This window comes from Corythoichthys intestinalis, chromosome 3 (genome assembly GCF_030265065.1).
Source record: "Corythoichthys intestinalis isolate RoL2023-P3 chromosome 3, ASM3026506v1, whole genome shotgun sequence".
Lineage (NCBI taxonomy): Eukaryota > Metazoa > Chordata > Actinopteri > Syngnathiformes > Syngnathidae > Corythoichthys > Corythoichthys intestinalis.
In genome coordinates this window covers 62410727-62427345 of record NC_080397.1, presented here as the reverse complement: position 1 = coordinate 62427345, position 16619 = coordinate 62410727, and the positions used below count along the sequence as shown (strand labels likewise).

General features: G+C 37.2%; 1 protein-coding gene across 1 annotated transcript; it reads left to right on the top strand.

Moving 5' to 3' along the window:
- Positions 1–424: 424 nt before the first annotated feature.
- Positions 425–3409, top strand: gpx8 (glutathione peroxidase 8 (putative)). The gene is made up of 3 exons (XM_057832390.1): positions 425–692; positions 823–1084; positions 3034–3409. Exons 1-3 carry the CDS (start codon positions 486–488, stop codon positions 3195–3197), a joined length of 633 nt encoding a protein of 210 aa, XP_057688373.1. The 5' UTR covers positions 425–485; the 3' UTR covers positions 3198–3409.
- The last annotated feature ends 13210 nt before the right edge of the window (positions 3410–16619 follow it).

The following is a 16619-nucleotide window of genomic DNA, read 5'->3' as shown; positions in this document are numbered from 1 at the left end:
TGTTTAACAAGTGAAACGATGATTGACGCATGTGGTGCTTTGAGGTTTCAGCTTCGAAGCATCCCTGGCAAGATCAAACCTTAATGTCTGTCAACCATCTTTAACTTTAATAAGCAAGAGGGAGAGTGAGACTATGTGATCGGATAGCGATATCTCATCTTTATTGATATATTTATTTTTTAAGTGGGAAAAAAAGTCCGCAATGGACTGAGAGTGCAAAGTTTGAAGCGAGAATTTAGCGAGGGATCACTGTATTTAAATCATTGCATGTCATTAACGGTGATAGGCATCCAACTCAATTACTTATTGGTTAATGCGTCCTGTAAAAAAAATATTAAAAAATCATAAATGTGCGTGATTTCCATTTCCTGTCTTGCACGCACAACGCATCCGTTGTTGTAGTGTTTCTGTCTAGCTTGACACAGTTGTCGCCCCCTCTTCATCACCTTGCCCCGCCTTTCGGGTTTCCTTCTTCCCCCTCCAAGATGGAGGCTTTAGGGGGCTACCCAGTCAAGTCCTCCGGGCCCAAAGTGAAGAAGTTGACGGTTCTGTTAAGTATGACGGTCGGCGTGGGGTGCTTATTCCTGCTCCAGACGCAGCTTCTGAAGCCTCGAAAACCGGTGGACTTTTATTCCTTCGAGGTAAAAGACGCGAAAGGGAGAACGGTCTCTCTGGAGAAGTACCGAGGAAAAGTAAGTCCATGCTAGCGGCCTGATTTAACGGAAGCTGAAGTTTAAGCTGAACATTTTAGTCGCGTTCGTGTCAAGTTGTGCTTTATTTTTCTCGTTTTGAGAACGCTTTCCATCTTTTCCCTTCACGCAGGCTTCCCTGGTTGTCAACGTGGCGAGCCACAGCGAACAGACGGAGACAGCGTACGGGTCACTTCAGGAGCTCCACAAAGAGTTGGGCACGTCCCATTTCAACGTCCTGGCCTTCCCTTGCGGACAGTTCGGTGACACCGAGACCGGAACAAGCAGTTATATCGAGGCGTTCGCCAAGTCCACCTACGGCGTCACCTTTCCCTTCTTCGCTAAAATCAAAATAATGGGTTCCGAGGTCGAACCGGCCTTCAAATTCCTCACAGGTACAAGCACTTGAACACATCACGGCAAGGGCTGTTTCGTTGAATTAGATTTTTGAATGAATGACGTTTGCCTAAAATTGTGGGGATGCACTCAAATTAGGAATAATACAAGACCAAAAACCAAATCTTGGAAATACATAATTTCATGATTAAGAACGCTTTTGGCTGGTTAATTTTGTGCACTTTGCCGAATTTGTGAGCTCTTCTGTATGGAGGTATTTCTGTACTTTTGGAGTTTGAATGAACAAAACTTATTTTTTTCAGCATTAATGTTGTCACACTTTTTTTAAAGCACCAAAATTCAGCCGCAAAGAAAAACCTGCATTAATTAAAAAAAAAAAAAAAAACGTAACGATGGAGAAGCAATTGATCCCCGACTCATTTCATTGGATGTCCAGCCAATCAAGTTACCGTATTTTCCGCACTATAAGGCGCACCTAAAAGCCTTAAAGGGTACCATGGCTAGAGAGAAATGTAGTTCTTAAAAGATAAATGTTAGTATGAGTTAAAATAAATTTAAATGAAATCCCCTCTTAATTTTTTCGTTTTAATGAAATTTGTAAAATTTAGTGCTGCAATGATTAATCACTTAACTCGAGTAATTTGATTAGAAAAAAGATTCAAATTAAATTTTGCTGCTTAGAGTATTCATTTAATTAAAGTGGCTTTGTAATGGTTTGTTTTGAAAGTGTTTGCATTTAGTTTTCTTTATTCGGGTGGATAGACTGCCCTCTAGCGGCATCAGTGAATATGACATAACTCATTTCACATGGCTGAATCCAGCTGCTCCCTGTTAAGACCAACATAAGCTAAATTTTTGTTTGAGCTAATGTTTTTTTTTTTTTTTTTAATGCATTCATAATTTAGTTTATAGTCATATTTAGTCGTTTTTTTGTGGGAATGTGTGTTTGAACCATTTGTTAAGAGCATTGTAAAATAAATAAATAAATAAGCGTTTTATAGCATTTAAGCTAGCGGACTGTTGCTACATAAGTTAGCCAATTGTTCTTTTGTTGTACTTAGATCCTTTTTTTTTTTTTTTTTTTTTTTTTTTTAATTTGGATCGGGGCTCAGCTCATGTATTTAAATTTTTTTTATGTTCTATGTACCTTTTTCCGTCATTTTGAAACCTGCGGCTTGTAGTTCAGTTCGGCTTATTTGTTGATTTATTTGTGTTAATAGGTAACACTTTATTTGATAATGGCATCATAAAACTGCCATAAGACAATCATAATTATGACATGACACTGCCAATGACATTAATGAATGCTTATGACAGATGTCATTAAGTGCCATCCGGCAAATGATGTCACTAACTCCATTTATGTTCACCTCAGATCTTTTACACCCATTCAAAAATGAGATAATTTACCAGATGACACAAAATGACATCTTTCATAAGCATTCATTACTGCTCATGACAGCGTTATGTCATAATTATGATGGTCTTATGACAGTCTTATGATGCTACTGTCAAATAGTGTTACCAAGTACCACAACTAGCCATTAATGAAACAATTGGAACAGTAACTAAAGAAATAATTAGCACACAACATGAATTTTGATCAGTATTTACATCTGTAGCGATGCAATGCATGCTAGGAGGCATGTTGGACAACAACAGCGTTGACAGCATGTGGCAGCAGAGGTTGACTGTTTCCCCCAAGGAAGCAGTGACAGCCAAAAGAAGCTTCTTAAAGCAATGAAAAGCTGGTGGTTCATTTGATCTTATAACGGTCTAATGGTACCATTTTAAAAAAATGTTTCTGGTTAATCTTTTGCTGTAAATATCCCATAATACGGTGAGGACAGCTGCGGCTTATAGTCCAGTGTGGCTATCTATGAACAAATGCCGTTTTCATGTCAAATTTGGTAGATGGCGGCTTATAGTCAGGTGCGCCTTATAGACAGGAAATTACGGTAATTGAATATATCTTTTAATTTTTCAGATTCTGTGCAGAAAATTCCCAAATGGAACTTTTGGAAGTTTCTGGTGAATCCCGACGGCAAAGTGGTGCGCTTCTGGCGAGCCGACGAACCGATGGAGAGCGTGCGCCGAGAGGTGGCGGCGCTGGTGCGGGAGATCATCGTCAAAAAGCGCATGGAACTATGAGGCCTTTTTTATTCTTCAATTCTGACAAGACTGAACTGTACACCAATCATGACATGGCTCCAAACAGTGAAGTGTGGATGGAGAAAAAAAAAAGACAATTATGAATTTTCTTCAACCACTCATGGATTTTAGGCCACTAAATTGTAACCTGTCTCTGAAACATCTCAAACAAATGCTGTTGTTTTTTTTATTAAAATGTATTTCTACATCAAGGCAATTATCTCTCACTTGTACATTCATCACATAGTTATTCAATGGTGGTGAATGAGTGCGTGTGTGTTAGCAGGTTGCGCGGACAGTCGCCGGGCAGTCGCAGGTAAGCTGGCACGCGACAACAAACCAGCTAACAAGACACTGCCTGACGACCATCCGCTCTTGTAAAAATCTGGACCGTTATGATCTGGTTTTACAAGTTCAGGCAGCAGAGCGACCATTAACATTAAACTGCCTCCTAACCAGCCACAAGTTGTCTGTTGGCAGCAGCAGTGAGGAGTGCAGCTGACAGCTGTCCATCAAACGACAGCATGCAGCAGGACACTGCCACGCTGTCACCACCAGATCAGGCAGGCAAAAGGAAAAAAGAGTTACCATGTTCAGTCATTCATAACGTGTCCACTCTGTTAAAGCTGTATTCCAAAGAAATTCATTGAACTGAATCATTTCAAAAGGTTTATTCGTAAAATGATAGATTCTTCATCAAGTATCCAGTCATGTTACCTATTATGCTAGCAAAAGGAGCAGGGCCGAGAACCAAAAGTGGTATTTGCCATGTGGCAAAATGGATTTTGCCATGTGGCATTTCTTTGCCATGTGCCAAAATGGGATTTTTCCATGTGGCATTTTTTTTGCTATGTGGCTAAATGGATTTTGCCATGTGGCATTTTTTTTGCCACTTGGCAAAATGAATTTTGCCATGTAGCATTTTTGTTGCCATGTGGCAATTTTTTTTTTGCCATGTGACAAAATGTATTTTGCCATATGGCAAAATTGTTTTTGGCATGTGTTTTTTATTTCCCACGTGGGAAAATTGATTTTGCCATGTGAGTTTTTTTGTTTTTGTTTTTTTTTTTACTTTGGTGTCCCTTAAATGTCAATGCGCTGTAATGGTAAGTGGATGGCCAAAAATCAGAGCCACACATGTTTTTCTGCCATTTAAAATAATTGGAAAACTTGGACGTGCGTGGCCATCAATGGCATGGATGTGCATGGCCTGCAAACTGCCATATACCCCCCCCCCAAAAAAAAGAAAAAAAACAAAGTCAATTTTGCCACATACCAACAAAAAAAAAAGCCACATGTCAAAATCCATTTTACCACATGGCAAAATCAATGTTTCCACATGGATGGCAAAAAAAAAAAATACCACATGGCAAAATCGATATAGCCACATGGCAAACAATGCCACATGTTCAAAGAAAAAAATGCCACATGATAAAATCAATGTTGCCACATGGCAAAAAAAAAAAATGTCACATGGCAATAAAAATGCCACATGGCAAAATCCATTTTGCCACATGGCAAAAAAAAATGCCACTTAACAAAAAAATGCCACATGGCAAAATCTATTTTGCCACATGGCAAAAAAATGCCACATGGGAAAAAAGAAAAGCCATAATACCACCCCCCCCCTTAAAAAATGACACAAACCGAAGTCAATTTGCCACATACCCACATACCAAAAAAAATGCCGCATGTCAAAATCAATTTTGCAACATGGCTAAAAAACGCCACACGGAAAAAATCCGTTTTGCCAAAGGGTAAAAAAAAAAGGCATATTACCCCCCCCTCCTTAAAAATGACACAAGCCAAAGGCAATTTTGCCACATTCCAAAAAAATGCCAGATGTCAAAATCCATTTTAACACATGGCAAAAAATGCCACATGGCTAAATCAATATAGCCACATGGCAAAACAATGCCACATGGCAAAGAAAAGATGCCACATGAATAAAATAATACCGCATGTCAAAATCCATTTTGCCACATGGCAAAAAAAAAAAAGGCATATTACCCCCCCCCCCCCCTTAAAAATGACACAAACCAAAGGCAATTTTGCCACATTCCAAAAAAATGCCAGATGTCAAAATCCATTTTAACACATGGCAAAAAAATGCCACATGGCTAAATCAATTTTGCCACATAGCAAAAAAAAAAAAAAAAAATGCCACATGGCAAAAAAAAAAAAAAATGCCACATGGCAAAAAAAAAAAAAAATGCCACGTGGCAAAATCCATTTTGCCACATGGCAAATATCACTTTTGGTTCTCGTTGTCTCTCAGCAAAAGCTAGTCTGTTGGTGTCCAAATGGCACCCTATTAAAAACACCCATATATAGTTACATAATCATAACTAGTTCATATAGATGACATGCTAGTAAAAATAAACATAACGTTAAAAAACACACACATTGTAAGCATTTATAATGTTGCTCATTTCTTGAATGTTCTTTTCACTCAATACTTTTTCCCTTGTACTTCAATACATTTCTGGGTGACTACTTTTACCTGAGTAATCCTATTTTGACGTAACTTGAGTCAAATTTTTTGGCTTCTCTAATCACCTCTGCTTGACAAGCTCCAACACTATTCCATATTAAAATTACTCACCTATATTCCCTTCTCTCCAGACTCTTCTTCGTTTCCTGAACGCGTCTTGGAAGCTGATGGAGGCGAACACTCCGGCCTCTAAATAGGACCCCCCAGGCGGACTCTGCGGCGGGAAGCACGGGTTGCTTGTCTTCTGTGATTGGCAGTTTACTCTCTCTCTATTGTGTGTGTGAGTGTTTAATTAACTCGGGTTCCCTCCGCGTCTTGGTTTCCACTAGAAACACTTGAACGCAACGGTAAACAAGCGGGAAGCCTTTCGAGTGTTTGCGGTGCAATTTGATTACATTCATTTGAATAATTAGTCAAATAATTGATTTATGACAAGCTGGTTATTTTTATAGAATATAGTGGCACAGTGAATTGATTGTTTTTTTAGAATTAAAAATGTTTACTGTTTTAAGGTAATCATTTAAAAATCTTTTTACTTACAATTTGAACCTGGGAGTTTTGAGTTAGCCTCAATTTATGTATGAGTTTTTAGAATCGCAACTAAAAAATCGTGTAATAACTTTAATATAACGAAATACAATTGCAACCTGGCAGCTAGTGTTTGACTTCAGTGTGTGATCATATATTTATTTATTTATTTTTTTAAACATTTAACCCTTTCAGGAAAGGTTCTTACTTCAGTGGAAAGCTATTCAGAAGTTTACATTTAAGACTTATACCCTTTATAGAGCATGTGACTATTTCATTATGTACATTTTTTGAAAATAACATTTTAGAATATATTTCATAATGATGTCAAATCAAATTTATTTCTATAGCCCTTTACAAAAAGCCAAAAGGTCTTCAAAGTGCTTTAAAACAACGATAAATAAGGCTCATGATACATAAAAGGCAGGAAAGTATTATACAATGGCATTTTTTAAAAAAACGAAAAAATATGATAAATAAATGGAGCAAATAATACAATGTAAAAAAGCTAAAATAAGTAAATTAAAATGAGAGAAAAAAAATATTTACAAGTATTTTCCCCCCATAGTATTTAATTTATTGCATGTCAATGACGGTGATAGACGTCCAATTCATGGGAGGACTCGCTGTAAATGCTGATATTTCAATCTAATATTTCCATCGCCCCTCCCAGTCAAAATGGATTGGACGTCTAGCACCGTCATTGACAGCCAATGATTTTAATGAGTTCCCTATCGCTGTAAGTTAAAAAAAAAAAAAATCGTGCATGGACGCGTTGAAAAATTATTAAAACAGCTTTTAAAGATGTATTTTAAATAGTTAATTAGTTAAATCAATTTGAATTACATAAACCAATTTTGTTTTCAATAGTAATTTTGTATATATTTTAATTGTACAAAAGGAGAAACAATAGAATTGCAACCATCCCTTCAGTGAGCCTCACTTCGAGTTTTTAGAACTGCAACCTGAAATACTGTATTCAAAAAGTGTGTATATATAACTTTAAAAATAAATCTAGATAAAATAAAGAAGAATTTCAACCTGGTAGTGATCCTCCAAATCCAAACTGATTAGACGTCTGTTACCGTCAATGGCAACTAATGAGTAAACAGACTTAGGTCAAACAATAGAAGTACACCATGCCGCGGGTTTGTTGGCGCTAAGGAGGCTGAAAGGCGCGAGTGTGCGCGCGTTCCTGCCACCTGCCACTTCCATATGTGCCCTCCCGCGACGTGCACGAGCACGCACGGTTAGGTAATAACCCGCAGCAGCTCAAGTGCGGATTTTAAAACGTCACTTGTGAAAATCTTTTAACCCTATAAGGGCGCCTATTGAACTCATTGGCTGCCATTGACGTATAGCGCCGTCAATGGCAGCCACTGCAAAAATACACAAACGCACACCCACACACTCATATATGTACACTGCTGTCCAAAAGTATTGACACCCCTGCAATTCTTTCAGATAATGCACAATTTAGCCCAGAAAATGATTGCAATTACAAATGTTTTGATAGTAATATCTTCATTAATTTTGCTTGCAATGAAAACACACAAAAGTGAATGAAAAAAAAATTCATTAGAATTTTACGCAAAATTCCAAAAATGAGCCGGACAAAAGTATTGGCACTCTCAGCCAAATACTTGGTAGCAAAACCTTTGGACAAAATAACTGCTAACAAACGCTTCCGGTGTCCATCAGTGAGTTTCTTACAAAATTTGAGACCATTCTTCTTTGGCCAACTGCCCCAGGTCTCTGAGATTTGAAGGGTGCCATTTTCAGATCTCTCCACAGGTGTTCTATGAGATTCAAGTCTGGCCACTTTAGAAGTCTTAAGTGCTTTCTCTCAAATATTTTTCTAGTGCTTTTTGAAGTGTGTTTTGGGTCATTGTCCTTCTGGAAGACCCATGACCTCTGAGGGAGACCCAGCTTTCTCACCCTGGACCCTACATTGTACTGCAAAATTAGTTAGTAGTGTTCAGACTTCATCATGCCATGCACGCGGTCAGGCAGTCCAGTGCAAGAGGTAGCAAACCAACCCCAAAACATCAGGGAACCTCCACCATGTTTGACTGTGGAGACCATGTTCTCTTCTTTGAAGGCCTCGTTTTTTACCCTCTAAACATGTTGTTGCCTTTTCCCAAAAAGCTCTACTTTTGTCTCATCTGACCAGAGAACATTCTTCCAAAACGTTTTGGCCTTTATCGGGTAAGTTTTGGCAAACTCCAGCCTGGCTTTTTTATGTCTCTGGGTCAGAAGTGGGGTCTTCCTGGGTATTCCACCATAGAGTCCCTTTTCATTTAGACGCCTACGGTTAGTACGGGTTGACACTGTTTTACCCTCGGACTGCAGGACAGCTTAAACTTGTTTGGATGTTAGTCGAAGTTCTTTATCCACCATCCTTGAAAGGTGGAAAAGCGCTATATAAGTATAACACCATAACCATAACACCATCCGCACAATCTTTCGTTGAAATCTCCCGTCAATTTTCTTTTCCGTCCACATTTTGGGAGGTTAGCCACAGTGCCATGGGCTTTTCACTTATTGATGACACTGCGCATGGTAGACACAGGAACATTCAGGTCTTCGGAGATGGACTTGTAGCCTTGAGATTGCCTGTGCTTCCTCATAATTTTGCTTCTCAAGTCCTCAGACAGTTCTTTGGTCTTCTTTTCTCCATGCTCAATGTGATACACACAAGGACACAGGACAGAGGCTGGGTCAAGATTAGTCCATTTTAACTGGCTGCAAGTGTAATTTTGTTATTACCACCACCACAGATAAGTAAAAGATGCTGTTAATTACACAAATTAGAGAAGCATCACATGATTTTTTAAAGGGTGCCAATACTTGTTGTCCTGCTCATTTTTGGAGTTTTGTGTTTAAAAAAAATAAAAATAAAAAAAAAATAAAAAGATTTAATAGTTTTTTTTCCATCCTCTTTTGTGTTTTTTCACTGCAAGCAAAAAAAAAAAAAAAAAAAAAAAAAAAGAACACATTACTACCAAAGCATTTGTAATTGCAATCATTTTCTGGGAGAAATAGAGCATTATATACCAGAATTGCAGGGGTGGCAATACTTATAAAATTGATGCTGTAACACTATACGAATCTAAATGGCGATACTTAAGAGTCACAATCCTGTATAGTGCTTTAAAACAGTGATGTTACTAATATTTTGGATAGAGAATAGCCATATTTGTACAGTGGGGAGAACAAGTATTTGATACACTGTATATATATGCATTTACTCTTAGTATTAGTGTTAAATTTTCTGTTGATTTTTTTTTTTCCCATAAAATGTTAGTACTCATTTGAGTAAGGTCACGTTTAAAAATATCATTTTGTGTATCGAATCGTGGGTCAAGAATCATGATACTAATTGTATCGTTAATTTGAATATACATACAAAAGCTGGACTTGCAGTGAATGAGTTAGCGTCAAACTGCAATTTGATTTCGATTTTTCCCCCCACAGGTCTGCTATTGTGACGTCATTATTTCGCGCGGAATTCCCTTCAACTTGGCAGGTTTGTATTGAGTCTCCGAAGAAACAACCATTGTGCATTGTGTACGCTAACCGTCTCTGGTTTTAAACGGTCAAATGTGTCCTAAACAGCTTGAACAAATTCGGCCCCACTTTGCCTGGCGCGACCTGCTGTCTGTGACAAACCAAACCGTCGAAATCCGTCAAACCCAAAGTGGCTTTAACGTTTTCCCGCTTCTCGCTGACAGGCGGCGCCAGTTTCAAGCTAGCTCTGTTGGCACATTTAGCAACTCTGTAATGAAAAGTGTTTACTTTACAAAGACAAAACTGACACCTCACCCTTTGAGGAAAAGTGATTATTTTTGGTAGTTTTGGTGAAGTCTATGGATCTGGCGTCAGTATGTGTCTACATCATATTTTGGTCACGTAGACCACAATATTAATAATTTTTTTTTGTGATACAAGTGACCCAAAATGTCCACAAATGTGGACACATGGTCTCAATTATAGTGATATTATTTTTTCATTTATTAATCCTGTTAAAAAATATTATTTTTTTTATGAGTGAATGTTTATAAATTAATAAATTGTTAATTTAAAACAATTAAAATTAAACAAATACAATCTGGTTATGGTCTTAACAAGACCTAATTGAAAAAATATATAATGATAATAATAAATTAGCATTAATAACAAATAACACTAGAAGAAAAAAAAAAAAACGAAAAATTGAGTAAACAGATGAAATAAAGAGAATAATTGCATTTTCATACCAGTATTTATTTATTTATTATTTATTTTTTAAATGAATGAGAACTTCTGCCCCCCCCCCCCCCCCTCATTTTGTATTTTGTTTGGGTTTTTTTCCCAAAAAAAAAGGAAAATAATATTTGTACTTTTTTTTTTTTTTAGATACATAATATATATAGCGGAAAACGCTTAGGTGAGGGAAGTTCCGCTCTGAGACCCCCAATTTAGCCAAATTTCAAAACTGTCCGATATGCATGTGTCATACATCATTGGAAAGCTTAAAATCTCAATTATCTAGGGGAAGAAAAATTTTTAACAGGAGGGCTTTTTTTTTTTTTTTATAAACAGCAAAACCCTAAGTGGAGGTGAGAGCATGCGAGAACATAAATACGCCATGATTTTTTCGAGATATTATTGCGTACTTACCTCTTTTCAATCCAAAAACTCCATGTAGCATGTATCACCGAGTGTGAAGACACAGGTGTGAATGGCCACAGCTAGATTTTGGGGGGATTAATGGGTAAAACATGGTAATATAACAAGGGTCGCGATGGAGAAATCGCCAACATCAAGGAGTGGTCGAGATTTTCATTATCATATATTTACCCTGTTAAACATTTTTTTCAATTTTTTGTTGTGGATTGGATTGGACGTCTAGCACCGTCAATGTTGCTGAAATGTGTCTTCACGTAACATTATTTTTCTTGTCCATTGGTGGTCATCTCTCTATCAGTGTTGTCTCCTCATTAGAGCTCCTGGCTGACCTAAAGCAAACACTTTAGGGAAGTTTAAACAGGTGCCTGACCTGAGGTCTGACATTGTCCACTTGACGTTGACACACTGTGTCGTATGTAAAAACGCCACAGGACGCAGGCCAAAAGTTCACTGTAAGTTTTTACAGTGACAATTAGTTAATTAATTTGACAAGAGACACGATAGCTTAAAGTCTCTTGACCTGGCATTGCAGAGAGATTCCAAGAGAAATGATGGTAATTTGCGGCAATTGACAAAAATTTGTTCATTTATTTATTTTTTATCTAATTACATTTTTTCAAATAAAGGAAATATTGCAGAAAATTGTAAATATTCTCTCATTTAGTAAATGTTTGTTTGCCTCCTTTTTTTTTTTTTTAAAAGGAAAACCTTTAAATGTTTTTTTTTTTTTGATCATTCACTGTATTTCATTAAAAGTGAAAAAGGTGTAAATTTGTAAACAAAATGTTATATATTTTTCTCTTTTATTTTACTCTTTCTATATTTTTAAATTATTTACTTATAAATTAAAACAGGAAAATTAAATATTCTGTTTAATGAACAAAATTAAATGTAAAAAAAAAATATATATATATATATATATATATTAAACAACAAAGAAAAATATTAAATATAGAATTTTAACCCCTTTAGACCTGCATTTTTTTCTGCTGGGCCAAAAAAAAAGTGCACTGATTTTTACTCAAACACCAGAGCAAAGTGCAATTTTCTGGTTGGGGATATTTTATGCTTTTATCGGTTATTTTAAATGTTAATGTGTTTTTAATGAGAAATGAGCACTTTAAATTATCCTTTTTGAAGTTGCGTTTGTTCAGCCATTTATTTTCAAAGCACCAAAAATGGCAAAGAGGGCGAGCCAAACCTCATGATTTCGATGGGTAAAGTTTCATCCAATCGTCTCCCAGAAGTGGCAATAGCAACTAAATTCAGTGTATTTATTGGATTATAGATGCAAATGCGTTATGTCTTTCAGCAGCATGCTTAGGTCTGAAGGGGCTCATTTAATTTTTCAAAATAATGTAATAAAAAAATGTATTTCTCCAATTTTTTTCTTTTCATTCGTAACAAAAAAAGTGGAAAACAATGGATTTTCTCATTCTAAAAAAACATTTTTATTCTTTTTTTTTTTTTTTTTTTTTTTTAAGTACAAAAACAGTAAATATTCTCTGATTATAGAAAGAAGACTACAGAAATTTCACGGAAAGGAAAATATATACATTCCATACCTGTGATTTACTTTCGCAGGCCACAAAAAAAAAAAAAACATGGTGGGCTGATTCTGGCCCCCGGGCCTCAACTTTGGCACAGTTGCTTTCTCAAAATGAGTTAAAAAAGGTGAAAAACAAGGATATAAAGAAGGATGTTGACCACAATGGATCATGACACAGTGGCCTTTTTTAGAGCACAAAAGGAAGCGAGAAGGTCATCGGGTCACATTTCTTTCCCCGCTCAAACAAATCATTTATTGACATTTCCTAAGTAAAATCTCACACGGCGTTCAAGTGGACTCGCTGAATTGAAAAATAACATTGGAAAAACAAAGCAAATGTTGACAAAATGACTTAAGGGGACATGTAAACAAATGCGCGGGCAGTGGAACGTTTCCCAACTGATTAGCCTCCATGCTACCTGAGAAGACGTCATTGTAATCATTTACCCCAAGGGTGTTATATGTACGACCCTCGTGGTTGTTGTTGTAGCTGGTTCGTAGTTTACATAAAAAATCACATGCTTTTACTTTGACATTGGCGCCGTAAAACTGAAGATTTGCGTGAACTAGTCCGTGCGTTTCTGCACTTGGCTCACTTTCGTGTCCGGAGTGATATTTGTTAATTCGTCCCCTCCCTGTCAAAATAAATTGGACGTCACGTAACGTCAATGGCAGCAGATGTGTTAACAAGGAAGTGACCTAAAACCAACAGGAAGTGACACCAGACTCAACTAGAAGTTATCTGGAAATGGCCCAAAATCAACAGGAAGCTGTCTGGAAATGCCTGAAAAATGAACAGGAAATGATCAAAAATTTACAGGAAGTGACCTGTAAGTATCTAGAAATGACATGGGGGTGACGGGAAATTAACTGCCATTGACAACGATAAATGTCCAATTCACTTAAACTGGAAGGAATTGCTAGTGAATGCTCATTTTTCGGTGCCATTGACGACACTCGACGTCCAATCCATTTTGACAGGGATTCGCCCCCTGTATGACCTGTACTACATGTTTTTGTGTGTACTTGTAGTACAAGTACTGTACGTGTTCTAGTTCTACTAGTATGTGTTTTTGAGGTTTACTTGTTCTACAAGTACATGTTTTTCCATGTACTTGTACTACAGGTACGTTTTTTTGCGTGTAATTGTACCACAAGTACGTGTTCTTGTTCTGCTAGTATGTGTTTTTGCGTTTACTTGTTCTACAAGTACATGTTTTTGCGTGTGCCTGTACTACAAGTATGTGTTTTTGCGTGTACCTCGATTAGTACAAGTACTTGTTTTTGGGGTGTACTTGCACTCCAAGTACATGTTTTTGCGTGTATTTGTACTTCAAACACGTGCGTTTGCGTGTATTTGTACTTCAAACACATGTATTTGTACCCCAAGTACGTATACTTGCGTGAACTTGCCTCTATTTGTACTTCAAACACGTGTACTTGCGTGTTCTTGTACTGCAAGTATGTGTACTTGTTCTACGAGTACATGTTTTTGCATGTACTTGTGTGTATTTTTACTTCAAACACGTGTACTTGTGTTTACTTGTACTTCAAGCACGTGTACTTGCGTGTCCTTGTACTACAAGTACGTGGTATTTTTGTACTAGTATGTATTTTTGCGTTTACTTGTTTTATAAGTATGTGTTTTTGCTTGTACCTCACCAGTACGTGTTTTTGCATGTACCTGGACTACAAGTACGTGTTTTTGCATGTGCATGGACTACAAGTACATGTTTTTGGGTCTACTTGCACTACAAGTACGTTTTTTTGGGTGTATTTGTACTTCAAACACGTGTACTTGCATGTACTTGTACTTGTACTTCAAACACGTGTACTTGCATGTACTTGTACTGCAAACACGTGTACTCGCGTGTGCTTGTACTACAAGTACGTGTTCTAGTTCTACTAGTATGTGTTTTTGCGTACATTTGTTCTACAGGTACGTGTTTTTGCGTGTACTTGTGCTACAAGTACGTGTTATTTTTCTACTAGTATGTGTTTTTGTGTTTACTTGTTCTATAAGTATGTGTTTTTGCATGTACCTGTACAAGTACGTGTTTTTGCGTGTACCTGGACTACAAGTACGTGTTTTGCATGTGGATGGACTACAAGTACTTGTTTTTGTGTGTACTTGCACTACAAGTACTTTTTTGGGTGTATTTGTACTTCAAACACGTGTACTTGCATGTACTTGTACTTTTAACACGTGTACTTGCGTGTCCTTGTAGTACAAGTATGTGTACTTGGTCTACAAGTACTTGTTTTTGCGTGTACTTTTACTCCAAGTATGTGTACTTGAATGTACTTGTACTCCAAGTACATGTACTTGTGTTTACTTGTGTGTACATGTACTTCAAACACGTGTACTTGCGTGTCCTTGGACTTCAAGTACGTGTTCTAGTTCTACTAGTATGTGTTTTTGCGTGTACCTGTACTACAAGAAAGTGTTTTTGTACTAGTACCTGTTTATGCATGTACCTGGACTACAAGTAAGTGTTTTGTGTGTGCATGGACTACAAGTACTTGTTTTTGGTTGTAGTTGGACTACAAGTCCGTTTTTTTTTGGGTGTATTTGTACTTCAAACATGTGCGCTTGGTGTATTTTTACTTCAAGCATGTGTACTTGCGTGTACTTCTAACGCGTTTACTTGTGTGTCCTTGAACTGCAAGTATGTGTACCTGTGCGAGTACAAGTACATGTTTTGCGTGTGCATGGACTACAAGTACTTGTTTTTGCATGTACTTGCACGACAAGTCTGTGTTTTTGGTTGTATTTGTACTTCAAACACGTAAGCTTGCGTGTATTTGTACTTCAAACACGTGTGCTTGCGTGTACTTGTACTTCTAACGCATGTACTTGCGTGTCCTTGTACTAAAAGTGTTTTTGTGTGTACTTGCATGTATTTGTACTTCAACCATGTGTACTTGCGTGTACCTGTACTAAAGGTAAGTGTTTTTGCGTGTACCTCACCAGTACGTGTTTTTGCATGTACCTGTACTAGTACAAGTACAAGTTTTTGCATGTACCTGGACTACAAGTACGTGTTTTGCATGTGGATGGACTACAAGTACTTGTTTTTGTGTATACTTGCACTACAAGTACTTTTTTTGGGTGTATTTGTACTTCAAACACGTGTACTTGCTTGTCCTTATAGTACAGGTATGTGTACTTGGTCTACAAGTACTTGTTTTTGCGTGTACTTGTACTCCAAGTATGTGTACTTGAATGTACTTGTACTCCAAGTACATGTACTTGTGTTTACTTGTGTGTACATGTACTTCAAACACGTGTACTTGCGTGTCCTTGGACTACAAGTACGTGTTCTAGTTCTACTAGTATGTGTTTTTGCGTGTAATTGTGCTACAAGTACGTGTTCTTTTTCTACTAGTAAGTGTTTTGCGTGTGCATGGACTACAAGTACTTGTTTTTGGTTGTAGTTGCACTACTAGTCCGTGTTTTTGGGTGTATTTGTACTTCAAACATGTGCGCTTGGTGTATTTGTACTTCAAACGTGTACTTGCGTGTACTTGTACTTCTAACGCGTTTACTTACTGTGTCCTTGTACTACAAGTATGTGTACCTGTATGAGTACAAGTACATGTTTTGCGTGTGCATGGACTACAAGTTCTTGTTTTTACATGTACTTTCACGGCAAGTCTGTGTTTTTGGTCGTATTTGTACTTTAAACACGTTTACTTGCATGTACTTGTACTTCTAACGCGTGTACTTGCGTGTCCTTGTACTAGAAGTATGTGTACTTGTTCTACAAGTATGTGTTTTTGCATGTAGTTGCATGTATTTGTACTTCAAACGTGTACTTGCGTGCACTTGTACGATAACTTCATGTACTTGTTCTATAAATATGTGTTTTTGCATTTACTTGTACTACAAATATGTGTTTTTGTGCGTACCTGAACTAAAAGTACGTGTTTTTAGATGTACCCTTCTACAAGTACTTGTTTTTGTGAGTACCCGTTCTACAAGTACGTGTTTTTGAGTGAATTTGCACGTGTTTTTGGGTGTATATGTACTTCAAACATGTGTACATGCGTGCACTTGTACTACGAGTATGTGTACTTGCGTGTATTTGTACTTCAAACATGTGTAATTGCGTGTACTTTAAACACGTGTACTTGCATGTACTTGTACTTCAAACACCTGTACTTGTGCTAGCAATAT

Coding starts and splice junctions, on each gene's coding strand:
- gpx8 (XM_057832390.1), top strand. CDS start 486: ATGGAGGCTTTAGGGGGCTACCCAGTCAAGTCCTCCGGGCCCAAAGTG. Junction 693..822: donor TGGAGAAGTACCGAGGAAAA/GTAAGTCCATGC, acceptor CCCTTCACGCAG/GCTTCCCTGGTTGTCAACGT. Junction 1,085..3,033: donor GGCCTTCAAATTCCTCACAG/GTACAAGCACTT, acceptor TTAATTTTTCAG/ATTCTGTGCAGAAAATTCCC.